Source organism: Neovison vison, chromosome 2, assembly GCF_020171115.1.
Source record: "Neovison vison isolate M4711 chromosome 2, ASM_NN_V1, whole genome shotgun sequence".
In the NCBI taxonomy this organism is placed as follows: Eukaryota; Metazoa; Chordata; class Mammalia; order Carnivora; family Mustelidae; genus Neogale; species Neogale vison.
The window spans coordinates 212,904,720-212,927,432 of NC_058092.1; the positions used below are offsets into that span (position 1 = coordinate 212,904,720).

General features: G+C 55.2%; 3 protein-coding genes across 4 annotated transcripts; 2 read left to right on the forward strand and 1 right to left on the reverse strand.

Annotated features, from left to right (window-relative positions):
• The first annotated feature begins 631 nt into the window (after positions 1-631).
• Positions 632-14,512, forward strand: SEMA4G (semaphorin 4G). 2 transcript variants are annotated; one of them, XM_044240322.1, is made up of 16 exons: positions 632-718; positions 3,679-4,153; positions 4,262-4,410; positions 4,694-4,756; positions 7,822-7,920; positions 8,059-8,152; positions 8,296-8,409; positions 8,596-8,765; positions 8,849-9,018; positions 9,313-9,457; positions 9,591-9,813; positions 10,210-10,325; positions 10,461-10,624; positions 10,766-10,827; positions 12,239-13,296; positions 13,412-14,512. In XM_044240322.1, exons 2-15 carry the CDS (start codon positions 4,030-4,032, stop codon positions 13,066-13,068), a joined length of 2,523 nt encoding a protein of 840 aa, XP_044096257.1. In that variant the 5' UTR covers positions 632-718; positions 3,679-4,029; the 3' UTR covers positions 13,069-13,296; positions 13,412-14,512. The 2 variants fall into 2 exon arrangements, with proteins under 2 accessions (XP_044096257.1, XP_044096258.1); XM_044240323.1 differs by having other exon boundaries at positions 13,416-14,512.
• A 963-nt stretch (positions 14,513-15,475) lies between these two features.
• Positions 15,476-16,740, reverse strand: MRPL43 (mitochondrial ribosomal protein L43). The gene is made up of 3 exons (XM_044240334.1): positions 16,532-16,740; positions 16,336-16,442; positions 15,476-16,210 (listed from the first exon to the last, which is right to left on the reverse strand). Exons 1-3 carry the CDS (start codon positions 16,660-16,662, stop codon positions 15,969-15,971), a joined length of 480 nt encoding a protein of 159 aa, XP_044096269.1. The 5' UTR covers positions 16,663-16,740; the 3' UTR covers positions 15,476-15,968.
• Positions 16,741-16,784: 44 nt separating this feature from the next.
• Positions 16,785-21,902, forward strand: TWNK (twinkle mtDNA helicase). The gene is made up of 5 exons (XM_044240324.1): positions 16,785-18,662; positions 18,850-19,090; positions 19,244-19,351; positions 19,661-19,802; positions 20,714-21,902. Exons 1-5 carry the CDS (start codon positions 17,420-17,422, stop codon positions 21,032-21,034), a joined length of 2,055 nt encoding a protein of 684 aa, XP_044096259.1. The 5' UTR covers positions 16,785-17,419; the 3' UTR covers positions 21,035-21,902.
• Positions 21,903-22,713: the final 811 nt, after the last annotated feature.

A 22,713-nucleotide genomic window follows, 5' to 3' on the forward strand; every position in this document is an offset into this window, starting at 1 on the left:
AAACGGCTGTGGCTTACTTATCGGGAAAAACAGCATTGTCTCTGTGAACTTCTGGCCAGGCTGTTACTTCATCCCTCCAAGCCCGACCTACTCAGACTTCAAGCTGAAGGACTAAGCAGCTGGAGGCTCTTGAGCTGGGAATCCAGATCCCGTTCTGTGTTCAGAGCTGCCCCTATGCTCGGCCGCACCTACTGTGGCCCACTGCACCCTAGGCAGAGAGCAGAAGAGGGTGGCAGGAGCGCAAGAAGTGAGGTTCAGATTAGAGGACAGGTCAGAGGGCCTTCGGAAAGTTAAGCCCCCAGAGGAGAGGTTTGTAAGTCCCCAGCACTAGGTAAGTCAGAAGGATCCTAGGGACAGAGGAGAGGGAAGGTGGGCTTTAAGCCCATCGAGAGCGCATGGGATGATAAAGTCACCACTAGGGGGCAATACGGGGACCACGGCCCTAGGGGGCGGAGGACGCCAGATGCCCGGAGGCCGTGGGAGTCTCGGCCTCAAACCTTCTCTATTGTGTAAGGTGGGGGGCGCTAAAGAAGAGAGCGGCGCCCTTCCCTGCACCCCACCCAGTCGGCCCCGCCTCCCAGCCCCCGCCCCACCCCCGGCTCCGCCTCCACCACCCCCCGCCCCGCCTCCGGCCGCGGCCCCTTCCTCCCGCAGCTGGTGCTGTGGGGCCGCGGAGCAGCGCATCGCCGTCTCTATGGCCCGGGATCCGAGCGCAAAGGTGAGAGGCAGGGAGTGCGGGCGGCAGCTGCGGGGCCTGGGGCGGGGGGGTGGAGGGCAGGCCAGGCCTTCCCCATGTCCATTCCACCCTCCAGGCTGGGCCAGGCCATTCTCGCCGGCAAGTCTCCCGGTCCCGCATAAAGGCTCAGGAGGGGCGCGGGCCAGGCCTCGGGCCGTGCTGGAAGCAGACCCGCCACCGCGGAGTCGGGGACCGGCGCGGGGCGGGGACCCGCGTGGCGATCAGTGTTCCCTGGGATCTGGGTCACGTCTCCTGGCGTCCAGCAGGAGCGAAGGAGAGCTTGTCCTCGAGCTGCAGCTAGAGACTGAGATCAGATCTGAAGAGAGGGAAGACCCGCGGACTGTGCAGGGTGGTGGAAGGAGAGGGTAGCGGGGGAGGGGCTCTCAGGCCAGAAGAGACGGCCATCCTACTGGGCAGAGGGGGATGCCGCCTACACTAAGCAGGTGGACATCTGGGATGAAGGTCGAGAGCCTGCTGATCCAACATCGATCCTGTTTTGCGGGGAGGGGTTTCTCCCCTCCTCAATTTCTTCAGCCCTAAGATCTAATATTCGGAAGGTGACCAGAGTTCAGGGGACTGGCCCTGGGGAGGAACCCAAACTGTTGTACTGGGGGTGGAGTGTGGGGTGTGGACTGGAGACCTTGAAGCCTTGTGGCCACTGGGGGAGGGAGGGCAGCAGCTCCGCCCCCTCGCTTAGCCCCGCCCTCCCTCCCAACAGGTTAAATAAATGGGGGCTGGGAGGCCCTGCCCAGCTCCCACATTTCCAACAGCGGTCTATACATCGGAGTAGAGCAGCGCTAAGTTACACCATCCACTCCACCTTTCCTTTGCTAAAGCTAGGGGCCTCCCTCCACCTGGGTTAGGTACCCCTCCCCACCTTTGCAGAGAGGCCCATCCCATCTGAGCATCGGAGGTCAGATGCCTCCCCACATCACTACACACACACTTGGAATCTGGCCTTAAAATTGGGACTTTCTGGAAGGGAGGGAAGCTCTGCACCTCAGTGGGCACTGATAGCCTCCAAGCCTGCAGTGAGAATTGGACCCCTCTTTGTACATTTGCTTGTCTCTGCATACATGTAATTGTGTGTTTAAGTACTGTGTGAACACACACTTACTCAACCTTTCTGTGAACATGAACATGCCTGATCCACTGTATTGCTGGGTTTATGTGCATGTCCATACACAGATGTGTGTATGTGCTGGATCTTTCTGTGAATAGGTGTACAATCCTTCAGATGCACGTGTGTGGGTTTATAACCTTCCTTGTCAATCTCTGAGGCTGTGTGACCTGCTGAATGAGTGGATGTGAATACAACCTTATTTGTCAATGTGTGTGAACACATCTGGCAGGCTTTTACATGAACATATGCATGGACAAACCTCCCTGTGAATGTACCTTTGCATGACTCTCCTGTGAGTACATGTGTTCACAGCCCTGTGAACATGTGTGTATGTCTGTGAACACGTGTGTATGTGCACCTATTGCGTGCGTGTCACACCTCTCTGGATTATGTGTGACTTTTGCCGTGAGCCACACTCAGAGTGGTTCCTCTGACCTGGGGTGTGTTCCTCCTGCCCAATCCTAGGGCTGATACCTCGTAGCCATAGGGCTCTCTGCCGCCCCCCCCCCCCACGTCCACCCCCTGCTTCCACACTAAGCAAATAGGAGGCCCCAAAGATAAACAGGTGTGCCTCCACAGTGAGAGGTGGGGCATGGGCAGTTTGCCTGTGACTTCCTGCTGCCCATCCCCCAAATGAAGAGCTGATGCCCTTTCTGTGGTCCAAGGACCCTCTTCTCTCCACTTATACTACATTCTATCCCCTGGGCTCTGACCTCTACAGTGCTGACCTTTACCTCTTAAATAAATGCTCCAAATTTCTGTTCTCCCTCTGGCCAGTTCCTGGTCCTTCCCCTCTCTTCAAGGCCACATAGTTAATATTTGACCTGGAAAGGAGAGGAGAGGCCAGTGGCCCCTCTGGCCCTGTCTGTGGGTGTCTGGTGAGACTGGGTGGGTCAGGCTTGCTTTACACCTGGCCTTGTCAAGGAAGCTTTCAAGAGCCAGCTCAGAGGTCAGGCCTATTACAGGGGTCACAGAAGGCCTGCCACCTACTTCTACCCCATCCCCAGCTGGTTGGCTTGAGGGTCCAGGTGTGGGAATAGTCTCCAAGCTGTGCCAGGAGAGGGGGCCAAGAACTCATGGATCTTATCATTCACTTTTTCCATGTTGCTTATGTCTCAAATGGTCTTGCACACTAGAGCCTCTGGCACAGACTTTACACATGTGCGGCCCCAGGGCCCAGAGACCAACACACCCCCCCCACACACCCGCCGCCATGTCTACGAGTGCCTGTTTGCAGGCAGGGGCACGTGTGGATGCCTGGCCAGCGGGTGCAGTATGGACTCGCACGGGCAGAGTAGAGATGTGCACCCTCTCGGAGAGGAATGCTGAGGAGGAGAAACGTCTAATTAAAGAGAAATTCCAGAGGGAGCGCTCAGGCCAGGGAAAAGAAAAAACAAAGGGAAAACGGGACAAAATCAACAAAGGCCCATTAAATGTCTCTGCCCAAGCCTTCTGGCATAAGGCACCCCCGCAGGCAGCCAGGGCAGCAGTTTGGACTCTTTGTTGCTAAGAGAAGGCGTTCTCCCTGAAAACGGAGCTCCAGTCGAGATGGAGGCCTAGCTTAGCTTCTGACTTGGTCAGGGGAGGACCATTACTTTGGGTTTGGGCTGGGAGGAATCTAGGGTCTTGTAAGGAGGGCAAGTTCCACCCAACTTTGCATCAGAGCAGAGAGGTAGATAGAGTGACAGTGAGGTGATCCTGACGTGGGATTCTGGGGGCCTTCGCCCACACGTGCCCCCTGAACTCTGGGGATGATGCCATCTACCTTCTACCCACATACAGATCAAAGAGCTTTTTTTCCTGTTTTTTTTTTCTTTAGAAAACGGACCTCAGAGAACGAGGACTAGTCCTTCTGTTGGGGCAGGGTGATCCCATCAGTGACCTGCAACCCCTCTATGATGCTACAACAACTCCCTCCCACCATGGAGTTTGTATTTGATGCAGAAAGGCAGTGTGTGATCCATCCCTCCCTCTGACCTCTAACCTGGGATTCCATGGCCACACAACCCTGCGATTCCATGTCCCCTCGATTCCAGGACCCTCCCTGGCCCCATGACCCCTGACCTTCCAAGTGACCTCTCTGGACCTTGACCCCTGTGACTGTTCTTCCCCTGTGGCTCTGGCCCTGGCTCCCCTTGGGGTTCTTACCAGTGTGGGCCTCCCCAGGAAAATGTGGGGGAGGCTCTGGCCCCTCTTCCTTAGCTTCCTCACAGCAACAGCCGTCCCTGGACCCTCATTGCGGAGACCATCCAGAGAACTAGATGCCACCCCGCGGATGACCATCCCCTATGAAGGTTAGACACCCCCCCACACCCTGCTGCAACTTTGAAAGGCAGCAGGAGCCACGTCTGGGAGTAGAGAGGCAGCCCCAGAGCTGGGCTCACTGCTCCCACTCTCCCCAGAGCTCTCTAGGACCCGGCACTTCAAGGGTCAAGCCCAGAACTACTCAACACTGCTGCTGGAGGAGTCCTCCGCAAGACTGCTGGTTGGAGCCCGAGGTGCCCTGTTCTCTCTCAATGCCCGTGACATAGGAGATGGGGCACACAAAGAGGTTAGCCCCTAGAACCTGGAGCACCCAGAAGGTCTCCAACTTTATCCAGCTCCCTGGGACCTCAATTTCCTGGACGCCCTGCCAGCCTTCCATAGCCCTCTGGTCAGATAGCACTGCCCTTCCCAAGTCAGGTCTCCTTTACCATCCAGGGTCACTCCTGAAACTTACCTGTACCCCAGTTTCCCCTGTTCCCTAGAGTCCTGTCACCTGGTCCCACAGATAATGGTGAAAGACAAGGGTACTGGGGTCAGCCTATCAGCCCATTCCCTTTCCCTGTCTCCAGATCCGCTGGGAGGCCTCCCCAGAGATGCAAAGCAAATGCCATCAGAAAGGGAAAAACAACCAGGTATGTGGTCTGCCCTGTCCCCAGTTCCTTCCTTCTCCTCTTCATCTGGTCAAGGTTGGTGGGGACGCAAATGGAGAGGTACGGATCAGCGAGTCAGTCTCAACAACCACAACAAGCACCTGAGTGTAGCCGGAGCAGCAGGCCCTAGGTGCAGCACTTACAGTCCAAACATCTGGTGATCTACTGGCTTGGCCTGTAGTGGCATCTTAATCTCTCCTAGGCTCCTGAATAATAATCAGGAGAGCAAGAGTAACCTCTAGTAAATGCTGACTTAGCTGTTGGATCTCCTAATTCCAAAATAACCCTATGAAATCGTTTTATCCTCCATTTGCCAGATGTAAAAAACCAGGTTTGGTGAGAGAATTGGTCAAGTACCCAGGATCCCGTGGAGGGGGGCAGTGAATTGCCAGTGCTTTCCCGATAAAGAACAGGGTGTCTGCAGGGGCACCATGTAGGCCTGTGGAACAGATGCATCTGGAGAGCTTTTTAAGAATACACATTCCCAGGGGCCCTGGCTGGGGTCATGAGTTCAAGCACCACGTTGGGCATTGAGATTACTTAAAAAAAGAAAAGAAAAGAATAAACACATTCCCTGGCCCAGGGATTCTAATTCAGTAGGTCTAGGGTGGTGTTGGGATTAGCTGTGTTTAAAGAGGCACCTCTAGGGACCCCCGGGTGGCTCAGTCCTTTGAGGTCTGACTCTTGGTTTCAGTTCAGGTCATGATCTCAGGGTCTTGAGAGGAAGCCCGCATCGAGTTCCCCGCTCACCTCCGGCCCCTCTGGTTCCTGGGGCTGACGCTCAGCAGGGAGTCTTCTTCCTCTCTCCCTCTCCCTCTGCCCCTCTACCTGCTCTGCCCATCCACCCACTTGTGCTCTCTCTCTCTAAAATAAAATAAATCTTTAAAGAGGCACCTCTAAGAGACTCCATCAAAGATGCCTGCTGGTCCAGCATGTAGCGTGGGTAGAAAGTGGGGCTGGTGAGGCAGGAGGAGCCCAAGTCACAGCCCAGCTGGGGGATGGGTTTTATTCTGTGACAATGGACACTCTCACCATTTGGCCCTTGACAGACTCTCAAACTTTAGTGTGCGCATGAAGCCCCTGGGTATGTTATAAATGCAGATGCTAGCTCAGTAAGCCTGGGGAAGGGCCCAAGATTCAGCAATTCTAACAAGCTTCCAGAGGAAACAGACGCTGCTGGTCCCCAAGCCCCACTTCACGTAGAAAGGCTTTAGGAGAACATTTCCCAAGGCATGTTCTGAGGAACACTACTTTTTTTTTTTTTAAGATTTTATTTATTTGTTTGACAGAGAGAGACACAGCGAGAGAGGGAACACAAGCAGGGGGAGTGGGAGAGGGAGAAGCAGGCTTCCCGTTGAGCAGGGAGCCCAATGCGGGGCTCAATTCCAGGACCCTGGGAAAATGACCTGAGCCGAAGGCAGACGCTTAATGATTGAAGCGCCCGGGCACCCCTAAGGAACATAAATTTTTAAAAGAAGGGTTTAATGGTCACATGAGTTTGGGAAAGGCTGTATGCTCAATCCCACCATGCACAGCAATATCCTTAAGGCTCTGAAAAGTCCCCTGATATGGCAAGTTTTCGCCATGGTTTCTAACTTATTTAACCACAGAATTCCTCCCTCACCCCCACCCCTTTGTTATGTAAACATCTTGGGGAAGCACTCCTAGAAGAATATTAATCCAGCCCCAAGCACTAGATGAATTAAACTAGAGTGAATCTGGAGGCAGGAAAGGCAGTGGGGCTTGGGGATATCCTGGGGGTCAGAGGAAGGAGGCTGAGCAGGCTAGTGGAGAGGAGGGAGAGATACACCGAGGGAGGGACTGGGATGAGACCAAGAGGCCTGCTTGGATTCAAACCCTGGGTACCGGCAGGAGGAGGGATCATTAACAAGGCAAAGAAGTCAAGAGGTCCTCAGCTGAAGGCGTTTAATGGGCAGAGAAGAGCAGTGTGCCTGGAGGGAGGGAGGAAGGGGCAGAGGTGGTGGGACCCTGGGTTTAGGACTCTGCGGAGCCACCAGAGTTTTTTTTAAATACAGCAGTGACATGATTTGGTTTACATTTTTAAAATGTGCCTTGGAAAGTGGGTTGCCGGAGGGTGCTGACGGGTAGCCTATCTCTGGAAGAAGACGGCAGACGGTGGTAACAGCGGGCCCCTTTGAGGACAACAGGGATAAAAGGAGATGCTCTGTTTACAACATATCCCTTTGTATCTTTTGAATTTTACACTGCATGCATGTATTCCTCATTCACTGAATAAATAAGTAGCTTTCACAGAGCGGCGGACGCTTGGGAGAACAGTCAGGCAGTCTCTACCTTTGTCCAGGGAAGAGGCAGCGGTGACATGGACTGGGGTGGTGGAGGTGGAGGGGAAGGGGACCAGGTCAGGAGACATGACAGAGAATCGTGGAGGAGAACTGAACGTGGGGGTGAAGGAGTGGGAGGCAGCAAGGCTGACTCTTGATGTCTGGACTGAGAAATAGGTTGGATGGAGGAAGTGAGGTGGGAAAGACTGGATGAACAGGTTTAGGAGGGAAGATGCGGGTTAGGGAGGAGGAAATGAGCTTGGTTTGTGACCTGGTGAGTTCGGTGTGTCTGTGGGCTATCAGGTGGAGAGAGGGCCAGAGCCTGGAGACAGACTTTTGCAGTGTCACCCCAAAGAGCGTCGGAGGCGGGGGGATTCCAGGACAGAGGGACAATGCCGAGAAGGAGATGTGAGAGAAACATCTCAGGATGGCGGGAGCCCTGAGGGCCCCAGAGCTGGGCGTGCAGGGGACTTCAGGCAATGCAAGCGAAGCTTGCAGAGTGTTTCAGGTAATCCTAACAGTGAGACAGAAGCCGAGAAGAGGGGTCATGTCACTAGGAAGCCAAAAGACAGTGAGTTCCAAGGAAAGCTCTGTGTCTGGGGCAGTGAGCAGGTCCACTGGGATCTCAGAAGGAGCCATGTCCCATGGGCGGGGGCAAGAGCTGGGTGACAAAGCTGGATTGATTCATGGAAAAGGCCTCTAAGCAGGCTGGGGGCTCACAGCCCTCCCCCACCCACCCCACAGACGGAGTGCTTCAACCACGTGCGATTCCTTCAGCGGCTCAACGCCACCCACTTCTACGCATGCGGGACTCATGCCTTCCAGCCCCTCTGCGCCGCCATTGTGAGTATGGCTGCCCCCCCACTGACTGCTGGTCCCGGGCCCCCGGGCTCTGGTCCGTGGCCCCAGACTGGTCTGACCTTGGGCTTCAGCCCCTGCCTGCCCTCGAGACCACTGACTTCTGGCGCCATGTTCCCGCAGGACGCTGAAGCCTTCACCTTGCCAGCAAGCTTCGAAGAGGGGAAGGAGAAGTGTCCTTACGACCCAGCCCGTGGCTTCACGGGCCTCGTCATTGGTGAGCGTGCACTCCCCGCACCCCCTGTCCCACCAGCATGCGGTTTGTGGGACATGGATCTCCTTGCGAGGACTCACCACCCACGTAGGTTATGTGCCTTGTGGTATGTGGTGTGTCTCACGCTCGGCCTGTCTCTGCTCCAGATGGAGGCCTCTACACAGCCACGCGGTATGAATTCCGGAGTGTCCCTGACATCCGCCGGAGCCGGCACCCGCACGCCCTGAGGACAGAGGAGGCGCCCATGCAGTGGCTCAACGGTCAGGGGGATGAGGCGCAGGGTGATGGGGGGCGGGGAACTTCATCTTCACTCCCTGCGGCACTGGGCCATCCCCTCCTAAAATTCCCGGCTGCACCTGTCTATTCCTATGCGGTGCTGAGTGAGGGCCCTAGTGGAGGGGATCCCCAGCCTGTCTCAGAGGCCATTTGAACTGCCTGACCCACAGATGCTGAGTTTGTGTTCTCTGTCCTGGTGCGGGAGAGTGAGGCCAGCGCCGTGGGGGACGATGACAAGGTTTACTACTTCTTCACGGAGCGTGCCACTGACGAGGGCCCCAGCAGCTTTGCTCAGAGCCGCAATAGCCACCGTGTGGCCCGCGTGGCCCGTGTGTGCAAGGTGAGTAGGACCAGGTTCAGGGCAAGAGTGTAGAAGCTGAACCTCTGACCCTGACCCCTGACCCTGTACCCCTACCTCCTCAGGGAGACCTAGGAGGAAAGAAGATCTTGCAGAAGAAGTGGACCTCCTTCCTTAAGGCGCGTCTCGTCTGCCACATTCCACAGTATGAGCTGCTCCGTGCTGTCTGCAGCCTGGACGCCAATGCCTCAGCCCGCACACACTTCTACGCGGCCTTCACGCTGACCACCCAGTGGTCAGTGCAGGGACAGTGGGGAGAGGAGGAACTGGGGACAGTGTGGGGGCTGGGGCAGAGGTCAGTGAGGGTACATTAGGATCCCTTGTGGGGAGGCTGGCAGCAGAGAGAGGATTTCAGGTGCACCCAGCTAGCCTGGGGCCAGAGGCCACAGTGGCCTCCTCACCCTTAGGCAAAGCCCTGACGCCTAGAGCTGGGGTCAGCCAGGGTAACAGCAGGCTCCAAGCTGGGCAGGGGGCAGGGGACAGGCTCCACTCCATGTGGCTCAGCCCCCTCCCCTGTGTCCCTTCCTAGGAAGACCCTAGAGGCCTCAGCCATCTGCCGCTACGACCTGGCCGAGGTGCAGGCTGTCTTCGCAGGTCCCTACATGGAGTACCAGGATGGTGCCCGGCGCTGGGGCCGCTATGAGGGTGGGGTGCCGGAGCCTCGGCCTGGCTCAGTGAGTGCCCAAGTCTGGGGTCCGCCCTGGGTAGACAGAACCCCTGGGAGGGGCAGAAGGATCTAGCCTTGGGGGTGGCGAGGGATGGGCAGGCAATAGATTCCTGAGCTCGCCACCTCTGCCCCTGCCCCAGTGCATCACAGATTTACTGCGCACGCGTGGCTACAACTCATCCCAGGATTTGCCTTCCCTGGTCCTGGACTTTGTGAAGTTGCACCCGCTGATGGCCCGGCCCGTGGTGCCCACACGCGGACGGCCCCTGCTGCTCAAGCGAAATGTGCGCTACACGCACCTCACAGGGACGCCTGTCTCCACGCCTGCCGGGCCCACCTATGACCTGCTCTTTCTGGGCACAGGTACTTCTGAGCCCTGCTCTGAGCCCTTAGGTAACCGAGTCCTTGACCCTTGTTGACTGCTAATCCCCTGGATGACTTTTGATCACAAGTCCCTGGTGACCATTGATATTGATTCTTCAGTGAACACTCACTGCTGGCCCCCAGTGACCACTGGCTCTGGGTGACTGCTGACTCCTGTCACCAAACACCATAATATTGGACCCTGATCACTAATGCTTGTGAACCCAGTAATTTCTGCCATGACTAGCCCAGAATTCCCAGTGTCCTGAGGAACTTCTCCTGCCTGAATCCTTGTCCCTGATCTCGTGACTCTGGAGCCGCTCCCATCAGGCTATTGCATGGGACCAGAACCAGATTCCATCGCGGGGTTCTGACTCTCTGTCCTCTCCATACCAGCTGATGGCTGGATCCACAAGGCCGTGGTGCTGGGCTCTGGGATGCACATTATTGAAGAGACACAAGTGTTCAAGGAACCCCAGTCCGTGGAAAATCTGGTCATCTCTCCAGTGCAGGTAGCCTCTGATTCATGATCGTCAATGTGGCCTTGCCAGAGTAGGGGGAGGGAGTGGGGGGCTGGGCAGTGGCTGTGTGTGTTTGTAGGTGGGAGCTGGGGGTGTTACCAACCAGCTTTCCTCTCTGGCTCCCAGCATAGCCTCTACGTGGGGGCCCCTAGTGGAGTCATCCAGCTACCACTGTCTAGCTGCTCCCGCTACCGCTCCTGCTATGACTGCATCCTGGCCCGGGACCCCTACTGTGGCTGGGACCCCGGCACCCATGCCTGCATCGTATTCAGCAGGTCCCAGAGTAGCAGGTGAGTGGTGGCAGGGGTGTCAGGATCCCAGGGGAGGAGGAAGGCCTGCTGACTGTAGAGGACATGGGGGCAGTTGGTGACAGCCTTAGGGACCCTGCCACTGGGGAAAACTAAGCTCACTTCCCCTGGTTCTGCCTCCAGGACGACACTGATACAGGACATGGAGAGAGGCAACCGAGGCTGCGAAGGCCACAGGGACTCGGGTAAGTGACCTTCATGGATGTGAGTAGGCCTGGCTGCACAGACTGTCATTTATCTGTGCATGTGTGTCTCTGGATGGCCATGTCTGTGGGCTTTCGGCAAGGATGTCCTAGCAGAGTCTGGCACAGAGTTAAGTGCTTCACAGACAGTTGTTGCCCAAAGGAATCATAAATGAGGGGACAGGCTCAAGATGGAAAGTTTCTGGAACTTCTAGGCATGTGGGGGTGGGGGGCAGGCAATTAAATGGCCACACAAATAATTGTTTTCATTGGTTTTTGTTACAAAAGGGATATTTACAACTATGACAAGGGTTTGAAGGATAATGGGTACTTCCCTGAGGAAAATCAGATGACTGGGCTGCTCCCTGAAGAGCAAATGTTAATAGGCACAGCTAACATGTACTGCGTACTTCCTGGTGGCAGGCGCTGACTGAATACACACACACACACATCATGTCACTTTCTCTCACAGCAGTCAGGGGACAGGTGCCATGATCCCCATCCCTGTGAGAGGCAATCTCTCTGAGGTACAGGGAGAGTAAGTAAACCACCCAGAGTTAATAAGCTAGGAAGTAACAGGGTCAGAATTCAAACCTGACCCCAAGCAGCCTGACTGGAGTTTGTGCTTTTCATCACTGCTGTGCTCTTACCTACAAGAGAACCAGTGGAGGGCAAGGAGGGGAGGTGACATCCCAGCAGAAGGAACAGCAGGCAGATAGGCTTGGTGTGTTTGAGAAGGGGCTGGAGAAGTGGGCAGGACCACGGTGAGGCAGGGGGGTGGCATAATTGGTATGGTGTTTTTACAAGGTCACACCACTGCTGCATGGAGAATAGATTAGATGGCGGCCAGAGGGGACCAGCTTCCCCAGTTGGGGAAGAAGAGAAGTGAACAGGTTTGAGATGGGTTCTGGAAGCAGAGTCTTGGTGAGAGTTAGATATAAAAGCGAAGGGGAGAGAGAGGCAAAGGAAACTTCCAGGTTTCTTTCTGACTTAAGCAGTTGAGCAGCTAGCGGCGCCATTCACTGCGATGACAATTCAAGGAAAAGACCTGGTAGAGTCTGGGAGGGAGGCTTTGGCCTTAGTTCATGTGCCATGCCCCAGAGGCCTCACACCGAGAAGCCCTGCAGGCGGAAGATGTCCGAGTCTGACAGTCAGGAGAGAACTCCGGTGGAGGTTGAGATTACGAATCACTGGCGGATAGCAGGAATTGAAACCAGTGCGAAGAGCCAGTGCAAACCTTGGGAACCTTACATGAGAACATGAGTGCAGGAGACCATTGTCAGTTGTCTCTGTGGTTCCAGATCCCGTGCTTGCTGCTGGGGACGCAAACAGTGAACCATCTGGCCTGCCATCTCCATTGCCCTCCCTGAGGTAGACAAACATTGACCACTCCTGTCTCTCACCCCCCCTCCAGGGCCACCACCACCCCTGAAAACTCGCTCTGTACTCCGAGGGGATGATGTCCTCCTGCCCTGTGACCAGCCATCCAACCTGGCCCGGGCCTTGTGGCTGCTTAATGGGAGCACGGGCCTGAGTGACGGGCAGCACGGCTACCGTGTGGGTGTGGATGGGCTACTGGTGACAGACATACAGCCTGAGCACAGTGGCAACTATGGCTGCTATGCCGAGGAGAACGGCCTCCGCACCCTGCTGGCCTCCTACAGCCTCACCGTCCGGCCAGCCACACCCGCCCCAGCTCCGCAAGCCCCTGCCATGCCCGGGGCGCAGCTGGCACCTGACGTGAGGCTGCTCTACGTGCTGGCCATTGCTGCACTTGGCGGCCTCTGCCTCCTTCTAGCTTCCTCCCTCCTCTACGTGGCCTGTCTTCAGGGAGGCAGACGAGGGCGGCGAAGGAAATACTCTCTGGGTCGGGCAGGCCGGGCAGGGGGCTCGGCCGTGCAGTTGCAGACCGTTTCAGGCCAGTGTCCTGGAGAGGAAGAGGAGGGCGACGACGGGGAGGGGCCTGGGGGTCTGGAAGGTGGCTGCCTCCAGATCATCCCTGGGGAGGGAGCCCCAGCCCCACCGCCTCCACCTCCCCCACCCCCGCCGGCCGAGCTGACCAACGGGCTGGTGGCTCTGCCCAGCCGGCTGCGCAGGATGAACGGCAACAGCTACGTGCTCCTGAGGCAGAGCAACAATGGAGTGCCAGCAGGGCCCTGCTCGTTCGCGGAGGAGCTCAGCCGCATCCTGGAGAAGAGGAAGCACACGCAGCTGGTGGAGCACCTGGACGAGAGCTCTGTCTGAGCCCCGCCTCGTAGGACAAATGCTCTTCCAAGCCAGCCTGTCTGCCCCAGGCCGGGCTGCTGTTTCCCCCACACAGCCACTCTTGTCGTCACCCCCCCAACTCCAGGCCCTTCTCCCGACTTTTTGATGTCCCTGTAGGGCTAGCAGAGTCAGGCCCAGCCAAAGCCCCCTCCTCAGTCTCCACAGACCCATCTGTGAGCAGCCCAGGCCAACCGGTGCTCCTCAGAGGTGGGTACTCCCTCAGGACATGGTATTCTGTAGACCCGGTCCCGGTTCCTATTCCCGTAACCCAAGCACTTGGGTTGCCCCATTTCTCTGCTCAAACCCTTCCTCTTTCTCCCAGGCAGGGCTCTGCAGGTCCAGATGACCTCAATGTCACCACCCTCTGCATGGCTCTATGTGCTGGATGGTCCCGAAACCAGACAAGACCTCTGCCAGCCGCCAGAGCCACCTGAGCCCTGCGTACATTCACATGTGCACATGGATGAATGTCCATCAGCTGGGCTGCAGGGCCCCTGCCCCCACCTCCTGGTGCATTCTTGTATTTCACCTCTCCTGGACTTTGGGTACCCTTCCAGTTGCCACATCCCATACTATCTAGTCCTCTCCCCTAGTTCCAGCCAGACCCATGTAGTGACCTCTTTGGCAAGAGCTTGGGAACAGGCCAGCCTGGGGAGGTAAGACTGTGTCATTCCCCTCTTCTTCCTTAATGTGTAGCCCTTGTGAGTCAGCACCCCCATCCCCTTGGTCACTCTCAAGAGTGACAGACAGAGCCCCAGGCATGTCCCTTCACACACATGTGCTTACATTTCCACATGCATTTCTGAGCCTCCCTTTGCTGCCTCGGACCTAGCTGTTGGGTTTGGTCCGTGGACATTTCAGAGGGAGAGCCATCTCCCGTTCAGCTGTCCTCTCAGACATTTCCCTAGGATGGGTGACCAACACTGCAATGAGCCAGCCTCCCTTTGGGGGACCAAGCATTTGCTACCCCTGGACCAGAGCAGGGGGAGGAGATCTGCTGTCTCACCTGGCACATGAAGCCCGTTCTTGGAACTATGCAAAGGGCAGAGGCTGGGAGTTTGGATGCTTGGCTCCCACCCCTGTCCTACCTCACCGGGGCACTTTCAGGGTCCAGGGGCCTCTGAAGTCTCCAGGCCCATACGGGACAATCAAATCCTGACTGAGCTCCCCCATTCCCCTTGGGTGAGGATGACTTATTTTTGTAGTTGAGAACGTGGAATCCCCACGGAATTTTTACTGCCCTTCACTCAACCTCTCCCACCTCCACCCCACAATGAATGTATTTATTGTAAGAACGGCTATACTTCTTTAGGAATGCCCCCACTCACCACCCAGGTGGGCAGAACAGGCACGTGACAGAGTGGGGAGCCTGGGTTCCGCTCCTCCCCCTCTTGTTGGTCAATAAATGCCCTCTCTCCCCACAGTTCTGTGTGTTCCACTTGGTCTAGGCTGGCTTTCCCTGATCGCCAGGGGGCAGGCTTCTGAGCCTATGGATACACTGCTGCAAGGTTGGCTCTGCTCCCCATAAAACCATTTGCAGAGAAAACTGGGATCCTGTCTCCATCTGGCTGCCCTGGGCAGGTACACAGGCCTTCATAGGACTCTTACTACTCTCTGATCATGGTGATAAGGGCCTGACGAACAAAATTACAACTGTTCAAGAATTCATACAACGGACTGTAGGTTTTTACCTCCTGGCACTTTTCCTCACCATTCCTCCCCCTTGCTTTAGCTAAGCCTAGAAGATGTTCCCTGTTTATCAGTTCTCTCGCTCATCCACGGGAAGCTTTTCAGTACCTCCCCTCCCCCAACAAGGGACAACATGAATTCCTTTCTGCAGAGGGGCCTGTCTTGGGAAATAGTTAGGTCCCCGGCAAGCTTGTTACCAGGGATCTGACCTTAGAATCACTCTCCAAGGGTCCAGACTAGATTAACCACATGACCTTTGGTACTAACCATCCTGAAGGGTTATATGTTCTGCTTCTGGCTTTAGGGTAATGAAAAGTGAGGTTATTTTTTAAATCTACACATATTTTGAAGACCTCAAGTGTAAACATATGTTTATTAACCTCAGGGTTTTTTTTGTTGTTTTTTTTTTAAAAAGATTTTCATTTATTTGTCAGAGACGGAGAGAGAGTGAGTGAGCACAGGCAGACAGAGAGGCAGGCAGAGGGAGAAGCAGGCTCCCTGCCGAGCAAGGAGCCCGATGTGGGACTCGATCCCAGGACCCTGGCATCATGACCTGAGCCGAAGGCAGCTGCTTAGCCAACTGAGCCACCCAGGCGTCCCTCAGGTTTTTTTTTTTTAAATTTAAAGATTGTATTTATTTGACGGGGGGTGAGGGGAGAAGCAGGCTCCCGGCTGAGCAGAGAGCCCGATGGGGGCCTCGATCCCAGGACTCTGAGATCATGATCTGAGCTGAAGGCAGAGGCCCAACCCACTAAGCCACCCAGGCGCCCTAACCTAAACATTCACACGGGTATAAAGTGGTTATCCTAATGCCATGTTCACAGCAGAATGTAATTCTTCTCTAGCTCAAAGGTTGCAGATATAGGACACTGGGGATTCTTCAGATGCCAATCTTGAAACCTCATGTTGGGATTTGAGATCACTATTCTCAGACTGGACTTCAGAACAGATCCTGTAATATCCTTGAAGTCAGGTCTCAGGGATGTCAAATAAGGAAGAATTAGGAGACAAAGTCACTGCCCTGCCTCCTGAGCAACGAAAACACAGCTCTTTATCCCAAGCAAAAGCTTTGGCGTCAATTTCCCCTTCGATGGGCTCTATCTGCCTGTGTGGGCTTGGAAAAAGAGGAAGAACCACCCCCACTGGGGTGAGAGTCCAAAGCCTGGGATTGGAGTTGGTGGAGCAACTCTTCATGGCACTTGCACCTGGGCTATGGCAGCGTCTTGAACCTCTCGCGGGCGCAGCCCGCCTAGCGTTGTCGGTTTGTTGGTGAAGGGGTGCCACTGACCCTGGATGCTAGGGCTGTCCGTGTGGAAGGGCTTGCGGATACGGATCACATCCAAGCCCGACTGGTCCGCCAGCCTCTGCACGAGCGTCGCAATTTCCTCGACGGACTTGCAGTGGATGCTCTCCTCGCGCACTGCCCCGTTAACTGGCCGACGGGAAGGGGTGGGAGGAAGCGGATGGATCAGGGGTCAGACCCGCGAAAGGCGAGCCGGTCCAGCCTCCCCCCATCCCCCGCACGTTGCCCTCCAGCCCTCTTCCCGCCCCACTCACGGTATTCGGCCACTACTCTGGGCACACAGCACGGCCGCGAGTTCACGTATATTACGACCCCCGGGTTCCGTCGGGCGAAGTCGGCCACCTCCTGTTCCACGAACTCCCTGAGGAAGCCGAGAAGAGTAAGCACAGCGACCGCTGACCCGAGGCGACCTCAGCCCGGAGAGCACCCCGCGCCCTTCGCCCGGCTCACCTGGCGCCGCGAGACGACGCCGCATCGCGGCTGAGGCTAAAGCTGAGACGCTGCAGCTGCTGCACGTAGCGACCCAGCCCGTTGTGGAGGACACTGGCCAAGAAGCGGCTCGGGGTCCCCCGCGCCGTCATGTCCGCAGCGCCCAGGTAACACAGACCAGCCTGGAGGGCAGGAGTGGGGTGGGGGGCGGGACGAACGCGGAAGCTTCCGGTTCCGGGAACACTAGCGCCCCGGAGTTTTGCTTCCGCGGTCACGGCGCGAGGCGCGCCAGTGACCCACGTTGCGGGCTAGATGGGCGAGAGGGTGGTAGTGACGCGCGGTCAGGGTCGCGAGCAGCACAGCTTTGGTCAGTAGAGCCGAGGGAGGACACGGGCGCGGGGTCGAGGTGAGCGCGGGGACTGGCGGGAGCCGCCTGGTGGTGCTGTAGTCGTGGCGAGTCCCCTTTGAGGGCAGAAGAGGCGAGGAGGGCCTCCACTTGAGGGCTAGCGCTTTGGAGTCCGGAGCGACGCGGGCGGCGGTAGAGATGGAGACGACGAGGAGATCCCCTGGCCGGGCGGGAGTGGTAAAGAGATGATCTAGAGAAAGCACAGCGGTGAGGGGCAGCGTGGAGGGTGGTAGAGGTGAGGCAGTGGGTGTACGGAGCCATAGAGGTAGAGAGCCAGAGAGAGGCACACGGCCGTGAAAGATGGGCACAGATGTGAAGTAGCAATGCAGAGGGGTGAAGAGGATTCAGAGAGATGATTATGAGGGACAAGTTGAGAGAAAGAAACCACCTCGAGTGGGCTCTGTAGAGTGCTGTGCAGAGGATCCCTAGGTCCTGACCTAGTGAAGGCACCCAAACCAGGGAGGAAAGCATTTCAATTAGTAACTTACTCGATTTGACTAAGAATGTGGGTGCTTCTTCGAAGTGGGTACCCCCTCCGTATCCTGCTCCCCCTGCGTGGGGAGTGGATGGGTCGGAGAGGCCTGCCCAGAAGCTTGGTCCCAGGTCCTCCTCGCAGAAGGTACAGGAAGGAGGCTCTCCCAGCCTTGGAGGTACCAGTGTTGCCTGTAACTGCAACTGAAATCCGTCAGTATTTGCGAGCACATGGGATCCCCTTCCAGGATGGCCACAGCTGCCTGCGGGCACCAAGCCCCTTTGTGAAGGGCTTGCAGCTCAAGGACCAGACTGGTGCTACTGCTTCCTTCAGCCTTTTCATTGACAAGACCACAGGCCGCTTTCTCTGCATGAACAGCCTAGCAGAGGGGAGCTGGGAAGACTTCCAGGCCAGCGTGGAGGGGCAAGGGGACGGGGCCAGAGAGGGGGTCCTGCTTGGTGAGGCCCCAGAAGCTGAGGACAGTGAGGAGATCCGGAGGATCTGGGACCGAGCCATACCTCTTTGGGAGCTGCCTGAACCAGAGGAGGCCCAGCTGGCTCGTGTGATGTTTGGCCTTACCAAAGTGACAAATGACACACTCAGGCGTTACAGTGTACGGTATTTGCGGCCCGCTCGCAGCCTTGTCTTCCCTTGGTTCTCCCCTGGAGGTATGGGATTACGAGGCTTGAAGCTACTAAGTGCTGAAGGCCAGGGAAATGAAGTACATTATAAGGAAACCACCATTCCCCGGCCTGGTGTCTACTGCAATCTGTTTGGATTACCACTGATCAGTCGGCGAGATGTTGAGGTGGTACTGACAAGTCGTGAGCTGGACAGCCTGGCCTTGAACCAATCCACAGGACTGCCCACCCTTGCCCTACCCCGAGGAACGGCCTGCTTACCCCCTGCCTTGCTCCCTTACCTCGAACAGTTTCGACGTATTGTGCTCTGGCTGGGAGATGACCTTCGGTCTTGGGAAGCTGCCAAGTTGTTTGCCCGAAAATTGAATCCCAAGCGATGCTCCCTGGTGCGGCCTGGGGACCAGCAGCCCCGTCCCCTTGAGGCCCTGAACCGAGGCTTAAATCTTTCTCGTATTCTGCGTACTGCCCTGCCTGCCTGGCACAAGTCTATCGTGTCTTTCCGGCAGCTTCGGGAAGAGGTGCTAGGAGAACTGTCAAATGTGGAGCAGGCAGCTGGCATCCGCTGGAACCGCTTCTCAGACCTCAATCGTCTCTTGAAGGGTCATCGGAAGGGTGAGCTGACAGTCTTCACAGGTGAGCCCTTGGGAGATCACTACTTGGGGTAAGAGGCAAAGGATCAGGTGACAAAAGCACATGGATTTGGGACATGGCAAATGTTAAAGAGGAGGTTTCTCCCAACTTTGAAGCCCTTGCTCCAGGTCTTGGTTTTAAGGGTAGAACTTTCCTCCCTCACCCAGGTCTGTGTTCAACTCCTCTGCAGGGCCAACAGGCAGTGGAAAGACAACATTCATCAGTGAGTATGCCCTGGACTTGTGTACCCAGGGGGTAAACACACTCTGGGGTAGCTTTGAGATCAGCAACGTGAGACTAGCCCGGGTCATGCTGACACAGTTTGCTGTGGGGCGGCTAGAAGAGCAATTGGACAGATACGACGAGTGGGCCGACCGCTTTGAAGACCTGCCTCTCTATTTCATGACTTTCCACGGGCAGCAGAGCATCAGGTAAGATTCTGAGGCCTAGGGTTTTCAAAGAATGGGAGAACAGGAGAACAGATCCCCAACAGAATTTTCAGGAATGCTGGCTTTTCTGCTGGGCTGGTTTACAGAGACTGCTTGTAATTGACTCTTGAATTCTTTGCCTCTTCCTCTTCCCAGGACTGTCATAGACACAATGCAACATGCAGTATACGTCTATGACATTTGTCACGTGGTCATCGACAATCTGCAGTTCATGATGGGGCATGAGCAGCTGTCCACAGACAGGTGACATCCTCTTGTCTCACTGGAAAACCCACTCGAACATGCATGTCTTCTCAGGCAGTTGGCCCCTAGGCAAGCACACTGTACTCTTTCGTTACTTGAAATGTGTGTTTGCACACACCACCCCATGTGTATTTCTGTCTTCATAGACGTGTGAGTTGTGGCAGTGGGAAGGATGGATAGGGACCTAAGTGTGAGTCCTTGGGTACAGTGGGGTGGGAGGTTTGCAGGGAGCTGTAAATGAATCAAGAGTATGGATATGTTCTCATCCTTCTGTCTGAATATGCCTTTACTTTGTTGGGGTTGGGGCAGGATTGCGGCTCAAGACTACATCGTTGGGGCCTTTCGAAAGTTTGCAACAGACAATAGCTGCCATGTGACACTGGTCATTCATCCCCGGAAGGAGGACGATGATAAGGAACTGCAGACAGCATCAATTTTTGGTTCAGCCAAAGTAAGTGGCCTTTAGAGGAGCCTAAACTTTGGATAGTAGAGGGGACAGGTGTGACCAGGGATGGCCTTCATTCAGCCTTAAATCATCTTGACTGTCCACCTGGAAGAGGCAGGAGACAGCCGCCTCTGGGGCCATGACATGAGGAACACGTGTGCTAGGAATACAAAGGCTGATAATAGTTAGTTGGTCCTTTGCCCTCTTTGCCCTCCAAGAGCTCACATCATCCAGTGGGGAAAATAGTAAGACAGTGATTATAACTCAGTATGATAAGAGCTACAATAGGCAACACAGGTATTTGGGGAACAACAAGACATCTGAGTCGGCCTGGGACATCTGGGGAGACTTCTTGCCCATTTGGGAAGAGGAGGTGTCAACAGAGGTTGGGTTGAGTTCTGGTAGACAGTAAGTGTTAAATAATTGAATAAATGGGAGGGCCTTGTGGGCAGCAGGACCAGCCCGATCCTGGAGCTTCCAGGGATATGCTGAGTGCCTGTTACATGCTAGGCCTGGGCTGGGAACAGGCAGTCCAGGGTGAGGAGCACAAACTGTGCCACAATGGAACAAACCTGGAGCTAGGGAAGAGAGTGACACAAAAGTGCAAAGATGGTGGTTCTTTATGGGAATCAGGAATGGTCTCTGATGAAGTGTGACATTTAGACTGAGACCTGAATGACAAGAAGATGGGGTAGAGTGGGGTGGTGAGCTGTGGAGGAGAAGTGTCACAAGCAGAAGGAACGGCATTTACAGAATCTGGGGCAGTGAGATAGTCGAGCAACTGAAAGACTCAAGTGGCTGCATCATCATGGTCAGTAGTTCAGGGAGCTTTGCCATTCTTCCGTGGAGGTTCAGCCTTCCTTTCTTCTTCTCATGTCTTCTCACTGCTGCTTCCTTCTCCTGCCCCCATCCCCCAGGCAAGCCAGGAAGCAGACAACGTTCTGATTCTACAGGACAGGAAGCTGGTCACTGGTCCAGGGAAACGGTATCTGCAGGTGTCCAAGAACCGCTTTGATGGAGACGTAGGTGTCTTCCCACTGGAATTCAACAAGAGCTCTCTTACCTTCTCCATACCACCAAAGAGCAAGGCTCGGCTCAAGAAGGTCAAGGATGACAATGGGCTAGTGACCAAAAAGCCCTCTTCTGGCAGAAAGGGGGCTGTGCCCCAGAACTCTGAGACTTGCTTGGGTCAGGCCCATCACTCCAACCAGCCAAACCCCTCCAAGCCCTCAAGGTGAAGGCACTGGAGAGCTGGACTCTGAAATGAACCTGACAAGACATAGGCTGAGACACAGACTTTCTTAGTCCTCTGCTTAGGCTACCTCTGTCCTGTGGTCTCAAGCTAGGGACCCCCCTCAGTCCGAGGGGCCTACCTAGGGCAGAATTCCATACCGGAAGAATTCAGTTTAGCAAATATTTGAGAACCTCCTGTGTGCCAAGCTTTGTTCTAGGTCCTGGGAGTACAACAATGACAAGACGGATGAAGTCCCTGCTTCTCTAGAACCTGCAGTCTGGTAAGGGAGACAAGAAAAAAAATGAACAAAACAGTTTCAGACAGCGAGATATGCTATGAAGAAAAAACAGTAATGCAGTAATGCTTATAGGCTAGTTTAAGGTCTGAATAGGTATATCTAAGCAGAGGACATTGAAGATGGGGCCTAAAGAACTAGGATTGAGCCATGTGAACATCTAGAGAAAGAGGGATCCAAGCAGAGGGAAAATTAGACACAGGCCCTGAGGTGGGAATGAGCAAGTTGAGTTCAAAGCACTGGGTTCAGGCCCCCTGAACCTGGAAGGGAATAGAGGACTTCTTGCCAAAACTCCAGCCTAGGTTTGGAGCTACAGGATGACATACATCGTGGCCTCTGCGGTCCACTCTGAACCCTGCCAGGAGGTGGCACTTGCTACCATCGGATCCTAGGTGCTTGGCCCTGTAATATCAGGGCCCCAGAGGTGGAAGCTGGCCAGAGAAGAAAGCTGTGAGCCCAGAGTGCCTGCCACCTGGACACTGATACCATGTTATGCTGCCTCAGACCACTGGAGTGGACACAGTCATAACTTTTTGTAGAGCCTTTTCTAGTTATACTGAAAAAATTTTTTGCCATAGTCTTTGTTTCTGTGTTTTTTCTTGTTTGTCCACCAGGTGTCTCCCCAGCCTATAACTGGATTTTCCTCTTGCTTTGAATTGAGAATCTTTGAGCTGTGCACCCCCAAGGAAGTAGAGGCGTTAAAGGACCTTGACCCACACATCCCTTTATGCCTCTTCTTGGCTTAGGCATGACAGGATGGTGCCTCTTTATCCCTATCTCCCCTGAGGATATCCATGTGATCTGTGGCAGAGGTGTGGGTCACTGGGCCACATGCCTGGGCCCTGCCTGACCAGCTGTCCCTAGGTGATACGAGCCACTCAATGACCTTTCAATGTGGATTCATACTCAGTGGCTTCTTATCTGGCTCTCCGTCCATTTTCCTCGTCCTTGTATGCTCAAATGTTTCTCTTATGTTCGTATATGTCAAAACTTGGGGCTCTTTAAAAATGCAGAACCTAGGGCCTACTCTCCAGTAAGCATGCACAGACGTTTCTAATTTTGGAGGTCTGAGGAAAGGTGCAGGATTCCTCTTTTTTAACAAGTACTGAAGGAGATTGTAAAGTTAGAGACCTTGTCAGAAATAGTTTTAAATGAGGGCACTTTCCCATCTCACTTCCTCTGATACCCTTTAAGTCCCATTTTCCCCTTTAGATCTGCATGCAGGGATGGTCAAAATGCAAGATGTTCTGAGGGGACTGGGGAGAAGACTTTTAAGGGTGGGCAGAGGTTTCCTGTTCCCTTGAAGCAGGGTTGCCTTATCAAGTCCTCCCAGTCCACCTAAGGGGGCTGCTTCTGGGGCCCTGTGGAAGGCTCTTGGGTCTCTGGTC